Genomic DNA, 20,770 nt, shown 5'->3' with positions numbered 1-20,770 from the left:
CTGGTCAGTACTAAATGGGTGACCATTTGAGACTTCCAGGTACTGTATGTGCTCTCCGCTTATCTCGGCATTGTTTTCAGTCTTCCTGGTCTTCTCCTTGCCACTGGAATCAAACAGTGCCGATTTAGGAGAGGTGTGGTGGGATTGTGCAACCCTTGCCTCATAATTACATGCGCATCTGCTCCTACAGGGGGTATCCTTTGTCTTTCGAGACTGAACGGAGGCATCGATCGATTGAAAATACGCTTAAATATGATTTAATTTGTCCAGATTTCGTATATATTATTATCGTCGTGATTTCAAAAGTAAAAAAAAAAAAGTACTTGGCTGCCATCAGTTAGAATCGAAACTGAAACTGTAGCATTCAAAGCTGGTGACGTTACCACTGCACCAACATGACACACATACAAAATGTATAACTGTTTTTTTTTTTTTCATATTTGACCCATTTTTAACCCTTTAAAAACTATTTTAACTGATTAAAACCTATGAAAGAATGGTCCGGAAAAAATCCATCTGCGATTTTCAGTTTTGAAAGAGATAGTTTGAAAATATGGAGACAGACAGACGGACATAGTGAGTTTTATAAATTAGATTATACATTGCCCGGGTGTTTCGAGATGTGTTGAGCAAAACAAAAAAGTGGTAGTAGGCAGGCAGGCAGGCTGAAACCCGTAATCCGAAAACAGAAAAAAAAATCTGACGTCCTACCGCTACTCCATGATGCGAGCGGAAGTATAAAACGTTCAAATTAACAAAGTCAATCAAAAAGATGACTTGCGGAAATGGCATTGCTTTTAAACCTCCCACAAAGGTCGTTTTTAGTGTGGGGGGGAAAAGCAGTTCCCCAAAAGAAAGAGGGCACTCTGGCAGTATCTAAATAATTTGTAATTGTCGCAGTATGAAGGGTTTCCCCTATGTTGACCAAGGACCAATTACAGAACAGATACTACCCGGCCTGAAGGCCAGGCGTTTGAATAGTTTTTCTTTTTTGAAAAAGACAAACACTCAAATCGACAGCACTATGGAAATTTTGTTAAACTTGATCAAAAAAAAAAAAGAAAGAAAAAAAGATAGACAATGTCCATTTGCGAATGCGAGATATTATGTCTGAGCTCCAATCTGTGGCCCCCCACCTCGCCAATCTTTCACAATAAACACCCGTCTACCTGAAACCACTGTCAGTAATTTTCCCCCACTCTTTATCTGTGCCTAAATCAAAACGTAGATTCCATGAACAAAGCTTCTTTCTTAGAAGTGTATGCCTGTGGAACTCTCTTCCGTTTGCCTGTTGAACCGCCCCCTTAAGTAAGACACTTTATCAAGTCTCCAATACTAACGATTACTACGATACTATCCCATTGATTACTGTACAAGCAATAACCCTTATCCCCGAGTGGCTTCCAGGCCTTGAAAACCCCCATGTAAAAAAAACAAAAAAACTAGGAAGTATAGGAAAACTTCACCCAGAATCTAATCGACACGAGAATCCTGATGCAAAAAGCTTTTTGTGGGCATATACAAACGCTCATGCCCATTTTGCCCTTTATATAATAGACTAGCGGGGGGTACCCAGTGTTGCCCGGGTGCTTGTAAGTGTGTGCGTTTGGGGGGGGGGTTTAAAGAAGAACCAAAACAAAAACTTAACCCTGTTTAAATATAAAAAAAACGATAAAAAAACGGCAATTTTAAAAATGGTGGGGGGAAAAATAAGGGCGGGGGGCTTGGTGACAGGTCGGCTCGAACTCTGAGCCTTGAGACCCATAAGCTGAGCCTGAATACCTGAGCTACAGCGGCAGTCAATGTAAGAGCAATTAAAAAGTGAATGTCAAACATTGCAGTTTTTAATGAGGTCAAATCGTTTTACTGCGGGATAGTTGACGGTGACGTTTACATCCGGTTCAAATCCAGTTTTGTTGTTTTTATACTGAAAAGTGAAAGCAACATGCAGCGATCCGAATGTGGATTATTTATCTTTTGAAAGTCGGGCAAATTAAATAGACAGGCGACCTCAGTTTCGCTTTTCTTATACAAAAAAGATGATCCGCAAATGTTGAATATTTATCTTTTCAAAATCGGGCAAATTAAATAGACAGGCGATCCCAGTTTTTCTAAAACATAAAACCTCTTTTTCTTTTCAACTTGATACTCGAAGGCGTTGGCTGAAGATGAGTCGTGATGCAAACGATGATAACCAACTGTTGCCACATTTGGGCAGGAGTTGCTAGAGAGGACTTATCCTGCCCTGATAGAGTTCAAATTAGACTTCGTAGCCTTGTAGGAGATGCCCTTTTCTCTTCCTTGCAGCCTCTTTCTCAAAGAAGAGCTGTTGCGAGTTTCTCTGCTTTGTTATTTTCATGGCTTGGCTGAGCTCCAATCTATGGTCCCTCCTTGCATAAGAAACACCCATCTAGCAGAAAACACTATCATTAAGTTCCCCCCCACTTGTTATATGTGCCTAAACCTAAACGTAGATTCCATGAACAAAGCTTTTTTATTAGAACTGCACACCTGTGGAATTGTCTTCCGTTTTCCCGCTTTCCAGCTGACTACAATACGGTTGTCTTCAAGTCTAATGTAAACAAGTTCTTGATGAGCCGTTAATTAAATCAATTAAAAAAATTAAAAATGTTATAATAAATCCTGAGCAATTTTGACATGTTTGTGTGTGTGTGTTTGTGTGTGTGTTTGTGTGTGTGTATCTTTAAAATGATTTACTTTTTTTTTTATTAATCTGTTTTTTCTTTTCTCTTCTGCTCAGCATGCAAACGAAGATGTTGAAAAAATGATCTTGGGAAACAAATGTGACATGGATGACAAGAGGCAGGTGTCGAAAGATCGTGGCGACTCTGTACGTATTTTTTGTTTTTTTTTTCCTCATTAATTCACGAAACATTTTTGGTTCCAAATTCACGCTATATTTAAAAAAAAAAAAAAAAAAAAAAAAAAAAAAACTATGATGTACCTACTCATGACAAAACGAAAATATCATATTCCAAAAATCATAAATTGATCAAGTAGTTTAATTTTTATAAAGAAAATCATTTTTAAGTGATTAATGGGAATTTGCAGGCATTGCGACAGAAATCTTGCAAGTTAGAATTATTATTGAGTTATCTCTCTCTTATTTTTCTTTTAGATTGTTTTCAAAATGGTAGACAAGACACCCACTCTTCTGTTGCTCATAAAATTTAATTTTTTTTTATTAAATGATATTTTCGTTTCACCACGGGTTAATACTAGTGTTGGGTCGATGAATCAGGGAATTGAAAAAATCAGAAATTTTGGGGGAAATCGGAATCAGTATTTAAATCGGAAAAATTTGTGCCTATTTTCCGATGCCAACAACGATTCTTTTAATTGGCTTTTTTAAATAAAAAAATATTCTACCGCTGATAGTAAGACTAAAATAGTGAATATCTGTTGATTTTTAACCTATTTGTAAAACTAAAATCGATAGATCATCCCTCACAAGTTTATCCTTACGTTTAAGAAAATATCTGCACATTTCAGATGTTTTTTTTTTTTCAGTAATCGTGAAAAATAACGTTATAGTTAAATATGTAGAGATTTAGAAAGAATCGGAATCAGTAATTTAATACGGAATCTATAATTGTATCGGATTCGGTAAAAATACTTGAATAGTCCCATCCCTAGTACGTACATCATATCGTTTTTTTCTTAATTTTTTTTTTTTTTTTTAATATAGACGGAATTCAGGACAAAAGCTACACTTTTTTTCTGTTACACAACAGTAAAAATCATTTCTTAATCACGCACACACAAACACACGCACATATATATAAGTAATGACAAGTCTATATTCCAAATTCCTGATGTTGACCATCTTACTATTTATTTCTTTAATTACGTTGACAGCAACTGTTTCATCACGTAAAATCATTCATTTAATCATTATATCAATCAATGAATCTATTCTGCCCTTAACTCATCAGAAATAAGAAATATCAACTATCAATCCACCAAAAAAAAAAAAAAATGTTTTTGAGCGTGATTACGAAATCTAAAAAGTTTAGAGAGAAGTTGAAATTACCTTTTTCTTTTATTACTCCATTTTGAATTTTGAAGTTTTCGATACACAAATTTAAGAAACAAGATGTCACAAGTAGTCGTGCAAGAGAACAGAGCAGACGGCATGCAACAATTGCGTCACACGAAAAGTCGGAAGCTTTCCTAAACATTCATGCAATTATTCAAAGAAATATCATTATGCTTCAAACATATAATCTTTTTATTTGTGAAACGTATCAAGTGGCTCGATGGTGAGACCCCAGCTTGCTGGCTTTGAAGAGTATGAAGCTACCCTTTAATTACCATTGCTCTCAGGTCCACTCTGACCCAGAGTGGTAGTACCTGTTTAGGTCCCAACTATGGGTTAAATAGAAAATGACTTTAAAAAAACAAATATATTCTATTAAAAAATTTTTCTGCCGAATCACTGGATTCGGCATTAAATAACCTGAAAAGTGTTGATATGCCATAAAACAAAAGCCACTAACCAATCAACCGAACGCGTCATATATATACTAGCATGCCACCCAGCATTGCCCAGTCGTAAAATATGCTTAAATATATTTTAGTTTATACAGATTTCGTATTTATTATTATAGAGCCAATACTTTATTGATTATTATATTGTACCCAATATATATAGTAGTGATTTCGAAAGTTGTTAAAAATATGACTTGGGTGACATCAGCTGGAATCGAAATCAAAACCTGTAGCGTTCCAGCGTTATGACCATAGCTAAGTCCACATGCATATAAAAACGTTAAAAATAAAGTTAAAAACATATAAATGTATGTTTGTGCATGTATACAAGTAAGTCGATTTATTCCCGTCAAGTTCCAATTTTTTTTTTTTTTTTTTTTTTTTTCAATTTTAACCTTTTAGCAGCTATTTTTACCAGCTGAAAACCTAATCGAATTTGTTCCACAAATCCAGATCTACATATCATGGCCCTGTCGGTGGGGCATTAGAATACACCGACTGCTCCCCTGCAGAGGGTAAAAGTCCCTCAGTGGAGGTCCTGGATATGACCTTAAACTATAACCAGTGATGAGGCTCCCAGCTTGTGGGCTTTGGGGAGTGTGGAGCTACCCTTTAATTACCATTGCTCCCAGGTCCACTCTGACCCGGAGTGGTAGTACCTGTTAAGGTTCTAACTATGGGTTAAATTGAAACCGACATGAAAACAACAAATATATTCTATTAAAAAAATTTTTCTTCCCAATCTTTGGATTCGGCATTAAATAACCTGAAAAGGGTTGATATGCCGTAAAACAAAAACAACCAACCTACATATCATGTTTCAAGTCTATAGACCAAACATTGACAGATTAGTTTGGTAGAGATTATTCCTCAGCCAGACAAGGTTACTTATATAATTACTTTAGTTTAAGTTACTTTTTTGGGACTTACTTGAATTAATTTAACTAAAGTAAGCTTTTGAGTCAAAGATTTTATTTCTGTCACACTGATATGTCATTATTTGAAATTTTTTTTTTTTTTTAATTGTAAAAATTGACAGTAGTTTGGTTGAGACCATTGTTAAAACAAAAGAGATATTACTTTAGTCCAAATTTCTCTTTGGGGACTGCACATGATTTAATTTAAGGTGGATAACTAAAGTTGACTCTTCAGTCAAAGAGGAGATAACCACTTTTTGAAGGTTTTAATTTGTTTCACACATTTGTTTCATGTCATAATTTGAATATTTTTTAATTGTAAAAATTGACAGAGTAGTTTAGTAGAGACCATTCTTCAAAAAGACAAGATCACTCTATATTCATATCAAAAACCCTTTTGTCGATTTAATTAAAATGAAAATACAACTTTGTGTCATAGAATTGCATTCATTTGCAAAAGATCTAGCTAATTTGCATATTCTTTAAAATATTCATTTTAATTAATTTCCTATTAATTTTTTTTTGTTTTCTCATGCGATGATCATCTTTAGTTAACTATTACGTGTAATTATATTCATGCAGATATTTTACATGATTTATACTTGCGTAATATTTGCGTAAAAAGGTTATAGTATACACAAACGTCTTTCTATATATATTTATGTATGTGTATATATGTTTGTTTGAAAAATTTCGCCTACCAAACTCCTCTGACAATTTTTGGTCTACAGACATGAAACTTCATATAGGGTATTTGAACGCATGTAAAACTTTATATTTGGGTTTTAGCTGCGAAAAATCTGTACATCAGTGTGAAAAATAAAAAAAAAAATAAAAAATTAAAATTTACCGGGTGAGAGTCGAACGATGGCATTACGATTATGCATGCGTAATGTAGTAGTTATTAGGTTATGTTTTAATTTTTAGCCTTGCAGCAAATATATCTTCATAGGTCCGGCATTAAGGTCAAAGAAAAAAGTAAATCAAGCTAAACGTTTTGGTTTCGATTCTTGGTGGTGGCGCACAAGTCTTTTTTAACAATTTAAATCATTACTATATATATTGGGTCCAATATAATATAATAAAAACGAAATTTGCATTAATCAAAATATCATATTTAAGCATATGTCGGGCGGCCTGCTCATGTGTGTGTGTATATATAATATATATATATATATATATATATATATATATATATATATATATTTTTAGACCAAAGTAATAGCTCTCTGCATATATATATATATATATATATATATTATATATGTGCAGAGAGCTATTACTTTGGTCTAAATTTCTTTTGTGGGGCTGCATATAATTTAATTGAAGGGAGATAACTAATGTTAGCTTTGGAGTTAAAGAGGAGATAAAAAGGATTTTAAATGTTTTAATTTCTGTTTATCATATCGATATGTCATAATTTGAATGAATTTTAATTGTAAAAATGTTTAATTACATTTGAATTAGTTTCAATACTCAGTGTAAGGGATTCACGAGTATAACTGGAGATTACTCATTGCTGAGAGGAAAAGAACATGCTATTCCCATGGATGAAATAAAAGGGTTCCATTCAAAATTTCGTACAGATCCATAAAGAATATCAGAGGTTACATTGACTGAAATATTGCGCGAAAAAAACTCAAAATGAGAACACTACTACCAACGTAATAGATGCACTGAAACTAAAGCTGCTTTCAGGACCGCCAGCAACCACTGTAAAAGAGTAATAAAAAATGCAAGAGAACTATATGCTAAATCCGTTAAATCCAAAGTAGCTGAGCAGCGGCTTGGTTCCCACCAGTTCTGGCAAATAGGATCCTGAACAGAAACGTGCGTTCTATCCCAACCATTATCAATGGACCAGAGGTCATCTCGACAGCATCCGACAAGGCCAAACTATTTGCCAAAAACTTTGCGGCAAATTCTACCCTGTGTGACGAAGGCCATCAACTCCCCATATTCCCTCCTATAGCAGACAACACGCTATGCAACATACAAATATCTGTGCGTGGGGTCGTCAAGCTAATCAAGAACCTTGACTCCAGTAAAGCAACTGTCCCTGACGGTATTCCAATTATAGTGTTAAAAAATTTACAACCAGAACTTGCCCCCATACTTACCAAACTGTTTAAGTGTTGCCTTAAGGAGAAGTGCTTCCCAACACCCTGGAAAACCTCATCAGTATGCCCTGTATTTAAGAATTCAGGTGATAAGTCATCCCCCTCTCAGTACAGACCAATAAGTCTCCTGTGTGTCATGAGTAAGTTGCTGGAATCCACAATAAATAGAGAAGTAGTCAACCACCTCAGCAGAAATAACCTTCTTAGCGACACGCAATATGGTTTCCGTTCTGCTAGATCTACCGCAGATGTGCTAACAGTTATATCTCATAGGATTAGCAAATCTCTCGATAAAGGCTTCATTTCTAGGGCAATTGCTCTCGACATATCAAAGGCCTTCGATAAGGTTTGGCATAAGAGCCTACTTCACAAGATTTCCAGCTACGGTATAACTGGAAATGTATTCTCGATCATTAAATCATTTCTCTCAGATAGGCTCATAAGAGTAGTGGTTGATGGGCAGAAATCAGAGGCCCACAGTATTAATGCTGGAGTCCCTCAGAGGTCCATACTGGGCCCAACTCTTTTCCTGATCTACATCAATGATCTCCCAAAACACATACTAAAATCTTTCGTTGACATCTATGCTAATGACACGACCATCTATGGCAACACATCAAAGGCCGTAAATGATGATGTTCTCTCTGATTCTCTCTCCTCTGATCTTGAGTGCATGGAACAGTGGGGAAAGAGGTGGCTGGTTACCTTTAATGCATCTAAGACCAAGCTCCTATCTCTACATCATAAACGCTCTGATCCCCATCTGGCATCAATTGAAATGGATGACTCTCATCTAGGGGAGGCCCTGTGTTTTGATAAGCTTCTGGGTTTGACCTTTACTCCTGATCTTAAATGGAACACATATATCAAGTCTGTGGCCAAAGTCGCTGGGAAAATGGTGGGATCCTTCTACTGCTCCAGAAGATATCTCACTAATGATGCAATTCTCTATCTATATAAGAGCAAAGTATGTCCAAAGATGGAGTACTGCTGCCACATCTGGGCGGGATCTGCTAAAAACAGCCTATCCTGCCTTGACAGAGTACAAAATAGACTTCGTGGCTTGGTGGGGGATGTCCTTTTCTCTACCCTGCAACCTCTTTCCCACAGAAGAGCCTGTCGTTGTTCTATCGTTATTTCCATGGCAAGTGCTCGTCTGAGCTCTATTCTCTGGTCCCCCCCTCGCCAATCTTTTTCAAAAAACACCCAACTAGCTGAAACCGCCGTCACTAATTTTCCCCACTCCTTATCTGTGCCTAAACCAAAACGTGGATTCCATGAACAAAGCTTCTTTCTTAAAACTGCACGCCTGTGGAACTCTGTTCCGCTTGCCTGTTTCCCTCCTGACTTCAACCTGGATGTCTTCAAGTCCAACACAAACAAATTCCTGATGAACCGCCCCCCCCTAAGTAATGACACCTTACCAATTCTCCAATACTATTGCTACACTATCCCTTTGATTACTGTGCACACAATAACCCTTATCCCCGAGTGGCCATTGGGCCTTGATAAGTGGTGAACTCCATGTAAAAAAAAAAAAAAAAAAAGTTGTTCAAAGAATACAAATAAAATGAAAAATCATTCTTGATTAAAAAAAATATATATATAAATTTTTTAAAAAGGTACTTGTACAGTTTAATCAAGACATAAAAAAAATGAAAATATCAGAAAAAGGTTATATCGTACGTATCCGTTTTGAACTGAAGATCTCCGGAAAAATTTTTTTCACTTAATTTGATTGAGCAGGGATTTTTTTTACAGCGGAAAAACACGTTTTTGTGACAGCACGTTGAAGGCAGACATCTTGGAATCTTTTAAATTTTTGTTTGGATTTTTAGAACACGCCATGGGGAGATAACTCCATGTAAAGCGCCGACACTCCCTCCCCATCTTTAATACTAGCTTTTCTTCCTAAAAATCGAACCTTTTGCTCGGTATCATAACAAATTGTTTTTCGCTGTAAAAAAAAAAAAAATTACTTGATGAAATTAAGTGAAATTTTTTTTTTTTTTGAGAACTTAATTCTATAACGGATACGTACAATTGAAACTTTTTTTTTCGATACTTTCATTTTTTAATGTCTTGATTAAACTGTACAACTGGCAAAAAATGTAAAAGTCTATGACATCATTGCTTCTTAACTCATATCGAATGCACACCGATCTCGCATTTTTAATGATCCCTAGAAATCATCTCTGCCTTTTTTTTTAACTGGTTTTCAAAATCCACACCACAATCTAGCTTGCATCCATTCACAACGGATCCGTTTGTTGAATTATATATAGTGTGTCCATAAAGTCCGTGTGCACTTTAAAAAATTTATAACTTTATTTGTATTTGCAATAGAAATAATCTGTAAAATGGATTTGAAAGAAGTAAATCTATATTTTTTAAGCTTTTATTGAAATTTTATTTAACTTTCCACATGCCCTCCATCATTAGCAATACAAAGGGTAATACGATTTTGCTGTTCACAAAAAACATTTGCCAAATGATTTATAATAATGCCTGAAATCACATTAGTTATTCTAGCTTTCAAATCTTCCTATGGACTAGGTTTGGTTGCATACGCAATTGTTTTCACATGTCCCCATAAAAAACCTAATGGAGTCAAATCTGGCGAATATGGAGGCGAATTAAATGGTCCAACCCTTCCGATCCATCTGTTAGGAAATTCCTGATTTAGAAACTGTCTAACACGCCGAGCAAAGTGACAAGGAGCTCCATCTTGTTGAAACACTGTATCATCTTTCAAGTTTAATTGTTCAAGTTGCGGAATAAAGTAATAAATTTATAAATTTTTTAAAGTGCACACAAACTTTATGGACACCCTGTATGTTATAAACTCAATAGCAACACGAAAAGGAGCAAAGCACAAAGTAATCGTTAACAAATTTATTTAACAACTTTCAGAGTAAAATGTTACTCTACAAGCGTGATAATTGAAGTCTGTGTTGTGAGACTCATTTTGTGTATTCATTTTTTTTTTGGAGACTGTTATCCTCATCTTCATTGTTGTTGTTCCACCACATTTCGGCCAACTCATCCTCTGGCCTTCTTCAGATAGTTAACTGCGACCGGATAGGAATGCCGAGTCTTGTAACTGCATTCTCACCAATTACTGCCTTCCATAGTTGCTGTTGTCTAGTCACATTTTGGCCAACAAATCCTCTGGCGTGCTTTGGGTAGGATTGTAACTTCTATCTTCAAACAATACTCATCTTCAGGGGCCGTGATCTAGTGCATAGAGGCGTTGAGTCTCTATGGTTCCAGGTGAGCATTGTGTGAAGATAGCGGTTTTAATCCTATCCAAAGCAGGCCAGAGGATTAGTTGGCCAAAAACGTGAGACGACAACAACTATGGAAGGCAGTGATTACTGGGGATGCAATGAAGAGACTCAGCATTCCTATCACGTCACGGTTAATCATTTTAAGAAGACCAAAAGATGAGTTTTGCCGAAATGTGATGAAACAGCAGCAGAAGATGAAGATGAGGATAATAGTCCGCAAAAGAATTGTTCCGCAAATTATGAAGCCTCATCTTTTAAGGATTTAAAAAAAAAAAAAAAAAAGACTCATTTTGTTTCCCTCTCAAACAGATCATGACAGCTCTGGTTTTCAAGGGTGATAACGCTCCCTTTTTCGGACCAAGGAAAATAACTATTTTGGAGGCTGTGTTTAATACCCTGAATAGCAAGGAAAAAGTGACGTTAAATGAACGGAGCACGAAATAAAATGTCAAACTAACGACAGTCATCCAAATAGCGAATGCAAGGCTTTACGTTGCGACTGAAACAATCGCTTTTACATTTTTTTTTTTCAAATGGCAACTAGAAATAATAAAACGCTTATCTTTTGACGATTGTTTGATTTCACTGACAATCAAAGTTCATTTGTGTTGTTTCAAACATTTTTTTTTTTAATAAAACGAGCCAAGTTGAATTATTTAAACAATAAAAGGTTTAATAGAACGATATACTATTTTTTTTTTGTTTTTTAAATGTTTTTTAATGTTTGTTTTTTAAATGTTTTTTAATGTTTGTTTTTTAAATGTTTTTTAATGTTTGTTTTTTTGTTTTTAATGTTTGTTTTTTGTTTTTAATGTTTGTTTTTTGTTTTTTGTGTTTTTTGTGTTTTTTTTTTATATAAGCTGAAGAAGTTTGAATGTTTATAGTTTGAAAATCTCAACATGAAATTCTGTGCATATTTAGAGTTACTTATGTAAAAAAAAAAAAAAATATTGAAAAAAAAATATTGAAAAATTTTTTCCATGTATGTACTCGTCATGAAACAAAGATGTCATATTCCAAAAATCACATGGGTTTGGCTAGTAAGCGAAAATATTTAGTTGTCAAAGGTCGACTGAAGATAAATTTGAAGTGCATGTTTTTCTTTTTCGTTTCTTTACCATCTTGTAATATTTCAACTTATCTATTGTCTGTTGTTTTTTATTTTTTCCTCCAGATTGCCCGTGAACATTCGATACCTTTCTTAGAGACGAGTGCCAAGGCAAACATTAACGTAGAGAAAGCATTTATGGATTTAGCTCAAGCAATTTTGAATAAGGTAAAACACAAAAACCTCTTTCTGCTCGGCTTATTTTAATTTGTGTTTTAATTTCAATATGACATGAGTTTAAAAATAAAACGGTTTTAAATATGATAAAGATGACGCCATTATTATAGACTAACGTTCTCTCCCAGAATTCCCCCTATCTTAAAAAACTATAGTAAAAGAAAATCTGTATAATGAAACAAAAATATCATATTCCAAAAATCGCATAAATTGATTCAGTACTTTTATTTTTAAATAAGAAAATCTAATTTTATGAGTAACTGAAGAGGGGTTGTATTGTCCACCATTTTGAAAATCATCTAAACAAAAAAAAAAAAAGCAAAAAAAATTGACAATTCAAACTTGCAAGATTTTGTTGTAATGTTCATGAATTCCCATTAACCACTAAAAAATGATTTTCTTTATAAAAGTAAAACTATATGATCAATTTACATGACTTTTAGAGTATATTTTTTGGTTGGAGGGATTGTCTGGAAAATGGTTTTTCAACCCCAAGTTGTCATGGATGCAAGTTTTTTTTTTTTTTTTTTTTTTTTTTACGCTCACTGGAGACTTAACTGCTTAATTTTTTAGCCATTATTTAGCTGGGTTTTATTTCTAGCTTGTTTGGCTCAAGCAAAACCGCTTGTGGTTTGGGAGACCAATACGAGTGTTGCAAAGGTCACAAACATGTGTGGCCCCTGGTCTATCTGTGTGCGCACTTTTTTACACCAATGTCTATCAGCTTCTACCCCCACCCCTTACTTTCAGATGTGAGGGAGCGGGTGTTGTAAGCGCTTTTCCTGATCCTCTTGTCAATTTCAGTTGCCTGGTCATAAAATATGCTTAAATATGATACGTTAAGTTGTCCAGATTTTGTATATATTATTATAGTCGTGATTTGAAAAGTAAAAAAAAAAAAAAAGTATTCGAGTGCCATCGGGGAGAATTGAAACCAAAAGCAAAACTGCAACATTCAAAGCTGGTGATGTTACACCTGTACCAACGTGACACGCATATGAACTGATTAAAAATTAATAAACTAAGATGAATGTAATTTTTTTTTTTAATTTTGACCCATTTTTGACCCCTTAAAAACTATTTTAACCCCTTAAAAACTATTTTAACCCTTTAAAAACTATTTTAACCCTTTAAAAACTATTTTAACCCCTTAAAAACTATTTTAACCCCTTAAAAACTATTTTAACCGGCTAAAGACCCATAAAAGAATGGTCCATAAAAAATCCAATCATTTGAGGTCCCAAGTATCGCTCTGTGACTTTTAGTTTCGGAAGAGATAGAGTTTGTAAATATGGAGGCACAGATAGACATATAGCTCTTTATATATAAGATTTTGTTTAAAACAAAATCTTTCAATGCATGTAGTAATAATAAAAAAAATCAATATGTATCGATTTTAAAATTACTGGTGAAAGTAGAAGATAAAGATCACCTCCCCTCTCACACACACACACAGTGTTTTTACATTAGAGAAAATATATGCATAATTTATTGGAAATTTGTCATTGAAGAGTTGTCTCCCTTTGACGATTCGAGATGTGCTTATTTTCAGTGATATAAGGGGCTTAGGTAACTTGGAGTTGCCTGTTAAATGATGACATGTGAAATTTATAATTTAAATATACTAGCATGAGTGCCCGGCGTTGCCCGGGTGTTTGGCGATGTGTGTTGAGCAAAAAAAAAAAAAAAAAAAAAAAAGTGGTAATAGGAAGGCAGGATCGAACCCGTACTGCAAAGGAGGAAAAGAACTGGGGAAAAATGTGACGTCTTTGCTGTTAGGACCACCGCCAAATCGAGAGTGACGTAGGTTTAAATTAAGGCTAGACAATCGAAAAGAAGAGATGACTTTCGAAAATATTGTTAAAAAAAAAACGACTCCTCCCTGTAGAAAAGTGTCTAGTTGAGGGTGAAGAAATTAATGTTTTTAGCCAATTTTTCGGTATTTGTCGTCTGAAGGGTCGAGCTTCAAAACGCTCATGATCTTGTAAAAATCTGTCGCCTCTATCAAAAGTTTTAGGCAGACATGCAAACATACATACATTTGTATATTGGTAGCTCAAATTTTCGACCCAAACCGATTAAAAAGCTTGCCCTATCTCTGAATACCCTTTATGTAAAATTTCAAATGTTTAGACCAGAAATTGTCTGAGTAATTTGGTAGAGACCGCAGAGGGCAAATTTTTTTAACTTTAACCCCTTAACATTTATCGTTTTAGGCTCGAATCAAGTTATTAAGTTAGATCCATGTCCAAGGAACCTATATCTAAAATTTCAATTGTTCATACCCAAAATTGTCGGAGTTTGATAGAGTTCTCAAAGGTCAAATCGCTGAACTTTGACCCCTTAACAGACAAATTTCTGGACGAAAACGAATTACGATTTTCTTAAATCTCAGTACCCTGTATATTAAATTTCGAGTCTCTAGACTGAAAATTGACAGTGTTATTGCGTAGGGAAATGTACACACAAACAGACAGACACTTTTAGATATAGATTTCAGAGTTAAACTCCATCCTGAGTATTTTGTATGTCATTTTTTTCCCCTCCTTCTTTCTTGGGATGTTATAAAGTTTGAGAAAGAAAAGTCTGTTAGTAAAGATTTTTTATTTTTTTTTTTATTTTACACGGTGGTCACCACTTATTAAGGCCCGGAAGCCACTCAAGGATAAGGGTTATTGCAAGTACAGTATGTTAGTGTGGAGATATAATGAAGTGTTTACTTAAGGGGGGCGGTTCATTAGGAATTTGTTAACGTTGGACTTGAAGACATCCAAGTTGTAGTCAGGTTGTATTTTAAAATGGGAAGAACGATGTGTTGGCTTTGTGAGATTAACGTCAGGGTGTGAGTTTCGTTATAGAAACATTGATTTAATTTGAATAAAAAAAAAATATGCATCAGGTGTGCTTGATTTTGCTTTCAAGTGCACCTGATGCATATTTTATTTTATTCAAATTAAATCAACGCCTCCATAACGTATTTAGAAAGAAAATAACACAACACTGACGATGACTTGTGCTTTGGGTAATTTGAGTTGTCTCCCTTTTGATTGACTATATATAAAAATGCGTGTATGTGACATGTTCTTTCTCTTCGTTGTAAACGTGAATAAACAGGATGTGTTTCTACGTCTGCGTGTTAAAGACTAAGAAATGTTCCATCCATCCATAGCCTTGAGCCCCCAAGGGGCATAGGCCATCTACAACTTTGGAGATGCTTTTGTAGCGACTGAGTTCTTTTTTCAGGGTGAGGGTGCTGGCCCCACGCCCAACCTTCCCAGAAGGCACATACAGCACCTAACCTTCCAAAATGGTCACCCATCTGGTACTGGCAAGGCTCAACGTTGCTTAACTTCGGTGATCTGGCGAGAACCAGTTTGTCAACGTGATTGTGCCGTACTAAGAAATGTTACGTTAATTGATTTGCTTTTGTGTCAACTTGTTGTTAATATATATATATATATATGGTCAAGGTCTGGGTGTTAATATATATATATATATATATATATATATATATATATATATGGTCAAGGTCTGGTTGTTAATATATATATATATATATATATATATATATATGGTCAAGGTCTGGTTGTTAATATATATATATATATATATATATATATATATATGGTCATGGTCTGGTTGTTAATATGTATATATATATGGTCATGGTCTGGTTGTTAATATGTATATATATATGGTCAAGGTCTGGTTGTTAATATATATATATATATATGGTCAAGGTCTGGTTGTTAATATATATATATATATATGGTCAAGGTCTGGTTGTTAATATATATATATATATATATATATATATGGTCAAGGTCTGGTTGTTAATATATATATGGTCAAGGTCTGGTTGTTAATATATATATATATATATATATATATATATATATATATATATATATGGTATATATATATATATATATATATATATATATGGTCAAGGTCTGGTGTGGACATGTGTTAAAAGCACTCAGATATCATACTGTGCTTCTCCGAGACAAATCAACCCCACATGCACATCGTGATCATGTATAACTGGACCTCCACTGTCTTGTGGACCAAGGTTCTTTAAACCAAAGGCTAAAGGTGAAGGAACCCTGACAGAGGAGTTTAGGCCCTATCAGCTACGACATATATAACTCACTGGTGTGTGGAGTATGCTCTTGTGCCCAGCAACCTAAGTCCCAATTAAATGGCATAGGGGTGGAGATGGCTCCCGTAAGCCATGGTGAAGGCAACCTCTCTAGGAAAAGGAAAACCCTCATATAAAACCTGTGGCAACTGCTGCATCCAATGATGTTGACTTGCTCTTCTTTTTGGTTCAATGTTGCAGTTGTTTAGAGAGTAGGATTGTCTCAGTGCAAAGTCTTTCCTCACTATAAAAAGCTTCAAGCACAGCCATTACTTGATATGCAATGGAATACACATTTTACCATCAGTGTGTATCTCGATAATAAAGAGGCTGGCTGTAGCTTAAAACGGCAAACAAACATTCAATAAGAATGCCTGAGTTTGGCTGAGCTTAAAAGCCACTTTTGTGCGACTTATTACTGAGTTGTTTTCATGCTTTAATTTTCTATATATTATGGCAATATTCGAGAACGAATTTGCTGCCATCATATATATATATAATATAATCTAGAAAATAAAATTAAAAAACACAACAATAAAATACTAAATAACCACAACTATAATAACAATGGTCAAAATAACTGTAACTGCCTTAACAAACCCCAATGCCCGCTCCAGCAAAATTGTCTCTCAACAAATGTGGTTTACAAAGCAACTATTGCCCCTGCTGAAGACCCACAAAACAAAAAATTTTACATTGGCCTCTCAAGCACCACGTTCAAAGACAGATTTAGAGTGCATAAATGCTCCCTAAATAACCCCAACCACCCCAATAGTACTTCATTAACTAACCACTATCTACTACTTACCCGAAACAACCTCATCCCGATTATTAGCTTGGAAATTCTTAATAGAGCTAGTACCTGTAAATCACTAAACTCCCCATGTTATTTATGCTTAACTGAAAAATTACTGATTACTAATTTTAGAGATAGAGATAAACTTTTAAATAAAAAAACTGAAACCTCACTTAATTGTAAACATTATAAATCCCACCTCTTAAGCAACTTCTCACCCTTCTAGTAATAACTATAACCCACCCCTAAAATCTAACACTAACGAATTACACACACCCTATTTACAACCTAAACTATATAGTCCCCCATTCATTCTAAAAGAACCCCTCCACAGAACCCCCACCTATTTATCCCACCATTTTTAGCTACATCTCTCTTTACCTAACTCATTTTTGTACCCCCCCCCCTTTGCCTTAATTACTCCTTATGTCATTATTTAAAGGTTCTCGCCCCATAGTTTCTTATTGGCTATTTCCATGGTTAGGTCTCGATTTCTAATATTTCAATTACGTACTTATCACAATTGGTATCCTTTGATTTGCCTCTCGGTCTATTATCTACTTGTTAACAACTAATCATTTACTTACCTTCTATTTTAATTAATTATTTAATTTACCATCTACATATAACATATATATATACACTTTTCTCTTATATTTACCTCTTACTAATTCTTTCAATAATAATTATCATATTTTTTAACACGAAGCTTACTTACATATATTTTGTATTTGTGTTTGTACATATACTCAAGCACATGCTCCTCCCCATTGATGTGTGTACATTTTTTACATGTGTACTCATGTGTATGTATTTATGTGTTTTTGTTATCTACTTATATTAACATTTTATTAATAATTATATTAATTTTTATTATTTAATTAACTTACTGATATCCTTACTTTTTTACTTTATTAAATAAACCTATAACGTATAATTCACCTATTTACTCTTCTATTTCCCCTTTCTTTCTTTCAACTTAACGCCCGACAATTCAAAAAATTATAAATAATAAATTAAAAACAAAAAATTAATTTTTTCGATCTCTCCCTGCCCAGCTAATTTATATATATATATATATATATATATATATATGTATGTGTGTGTGTGTGTGTGTATATGTATGTATATGTGTGTGTATGTATGTATTTATGTGTATATATGTATGTATATGTATGTATATATATAGTTATTTGTGTGCGTATCTTCTACATGTGTGTATATGTATGTGTTTATATATATATGTTTTTGTATTTGTGTGCGTATCTTCTACATGTGTATTTGTGTGTGTGTGTTTTTCTGTGTGTGTGTGTTTTATTCACTTATTATAAATATGTCCCTAATAATTTTATGAATTTATTATTTGATTAAATTTCTGATATTCTTACCTATTCCTATATTAGTAAAATAAACTTGTAACTTATAATTCATTAATTTATATTTTTTCCTTCTCTCTTTCCTTCAACTACAACGCCCGAAAATTTAAAAATTATTTATAAAATATTTTTCAATTCCCCCCCCCTCCCAGCTAATTTATATTTATATATATATATATATATGTATGTATATGTATATATATGTATATGTATGTGTAAGTGTGTGCATCTGGATGTATGTGTAAGTGTGTGCATCTGGATGTATGTGTATTTACATATATGTATATATGCGTGTATTTTTACGTATCTGTGTATGTGTGCATATATATATATGTGTTTCTGTATGTATGTTTTTTATATATGTGTATATGTGTGTATATATATATATGTATGTGTAATCACGCATGTGCTTTTCCCCCATTTACGTATGTGCATTTGCTGTACATATTTATGCGTGTGCTTGTATTTGTGTGTTACTTATTAAAACTTTTTTTTTTTTTTTTTTTTTTTTCCCTATTATTTAAGTAACTTACTTAAGCTTTCACCTATTTTATTTTATTTCATTAAAATAAACCTGTAACGTATAATTTCTACCTGCCCGGCTAATTTATTTATATATATATTATATTTAATTATATATATCATTACACTATCAAAATAAACCTGTAAAGTATAATTCATTAACTTATTTTTCCTTTTCTTTTTCTTTCCATTTTATAAACAATAAATATCTTTCAATCTCTCCCCGCCCCGCTAAATTACTTTAAACCCCATTTTCAACCCGTTCCTTCACTAACTTTAACTCTCCAACCTGTTTCCATGGTGATCCTTTAAATTAACTGTTACTTATGCCGTTATCAACAAAAGTAGCGTCTTTTAAGTTTAAACCGTTAAAAAAAACGTATATAAGAATTTACACATAATTAATATTTAATTATAAGCCCCTCTCTTTTTTTAATACACTCCTACTACTTTAAATTCCAACGTCCTCTCCCCACCACTCCTCCCTTCTTTTCTAACTCCCTTTTATCTACGATTTTTCCATTCTTATTTGACTTTATAACTTAGTCCATCTATGAATTCTGACGATGCTAGTTGGATTTTTTCCTCTCTTTGAGGATTTTCCTCTAGCTGAAACAATTTGTAAACTCATTCTGGACTCACAGTAATAACTTTCCTATATACTGCTCTGACTACACATTGAGCACTCTAGTCCGGTTTTTTCACCACTGGTAAATAAATAAATATATATATATATATATATATATATATATATATATATATATGAGCAAACAGTTAATAAAATGTTAAAAAACACTTTGAAATGAGTTAAAAACATATTTAATCTGAAAAGGAAACACTAGATAAATGGATAGTCCTTAATCCGCAGAGTTTCGAAGAAATACTTTCCTTAGCAAAATGCGGGATCGGATTTTGCATGCAAAAGTATTTGATGAAACAACAAATAAGTCAAAGATCTTACTTGAAAACAAAAAAAAGTGAAGCAGAGGGAATATGGTGAAGAAAAAGGTGATTACACATGAATGGATAGTCTGGTGGAAGATAAAAACTCCAGTGACGGTAAAATCCAAATGTAAAACTTCAAGAAAGTTAAAAGAATTTCCATTTGTACAAGTAAAATCCAAGGAAATCCCGTAATTGGAAGAAGATGGTCCATAATAATCCAAAGGCAGAAATCCATGGAATAATTCACAAAAATGTGTACAAGGAAAGAAAAGATTCCAATAATATTAATAAAAGAAAAATAAGATATGCTTTTCACTCTACTTCCGAGACATAAATATAAATAAGAAAGATCAGGGAAGAGAAAGAGGAGAGAAAAAAAAATTGTGTGTGTGTGTGTCAACCACCCCTCCCCAAATTTATAAGAGTATAAATATTTAGAGATTTATTTTATTCATATTCGAATCATCTAATCACTAATTGTTCTATAGATTTTAAAATTTGTTTTACTGAAATTGGCATTATCTGACCGTTTTAGTTTTGTCAAATGTTGTAAACGAGATTGTAATTTTTTTTTTCCTTTTTCTTCTGTTGCAGACCCCCAGCAAAGACTCCGAGCCGAGGGGTATCGACGTGCACAAGCAGGAAGGTAGCAGTCGAAAGTGTTGTTAGTGTCCCTTCCCCCTCTGCCAGATTCTTGTTATCCAGCCCCTGCCCCTCCCACATCCTCTTCCTGCTGCTCCTTTTTCCTTTTTTTTCTTTTTGCCCCGGCCTGGAAAACTTGTATTCCATAGAAATGGCCGTCGCTCTATGGTCAAACAGTAGCAGCAGCAGCAACGTCATCCTCTCCCCCACTCCATGCGGTCCCC

General features: G+C 34.0%; 1 protein-coding gene across 2 annotated transcripts in view; it reads left to right on the top strand.

Moving 5' to 3' along the window:
- Positions 1-20,770, top strand: part of LOC145261041 (ras-related protein Rab-10-like) — a 199,805-nt gene that overhangs the window by 178,598 nt on the left and 437 nt on the right. For both annotated transcript variants that reach the window (XM_080119189.1, XM_080119190.1), the window contains exons 4-6: positions 2,762-2,851; positions 12,014-12,115; positions 20,499-20,770. The exon at positions 20,499-20,770 is cut by the window's right edge and continues 437 nt beyond it. In XM_080119189.1, coding sequence (XP_079975315.1) covers positions 2,762-2,851; positions 12,014-12,115; positions 20,499-20,573 — 267 coding nt within the window. In that variant the 3' untranslated portion in view covers positions 20,574-20,770. The remainder of the gene's footprint in view (positions 1-2,761; positions 2,852-12,013; positions 12,116-20,498) is intronic.

This window comes from Euprymna scolopes, chromosome 37, assembly GCF_053919585.1.
Source record: "Euprymna scolopes isolate OS-2025 chromosome 37, ASM5391958v1, whole genome shotgun sequence".
NCBI lineage: Eukaryota > Metazoa > Mollusca > Cephalopoda > Sepiida > Sepiolidae > Euprymna > Euprymna scolopes.
This window is presented reverse-complemented; position numbering and strand designations above follow the sequence as displayed.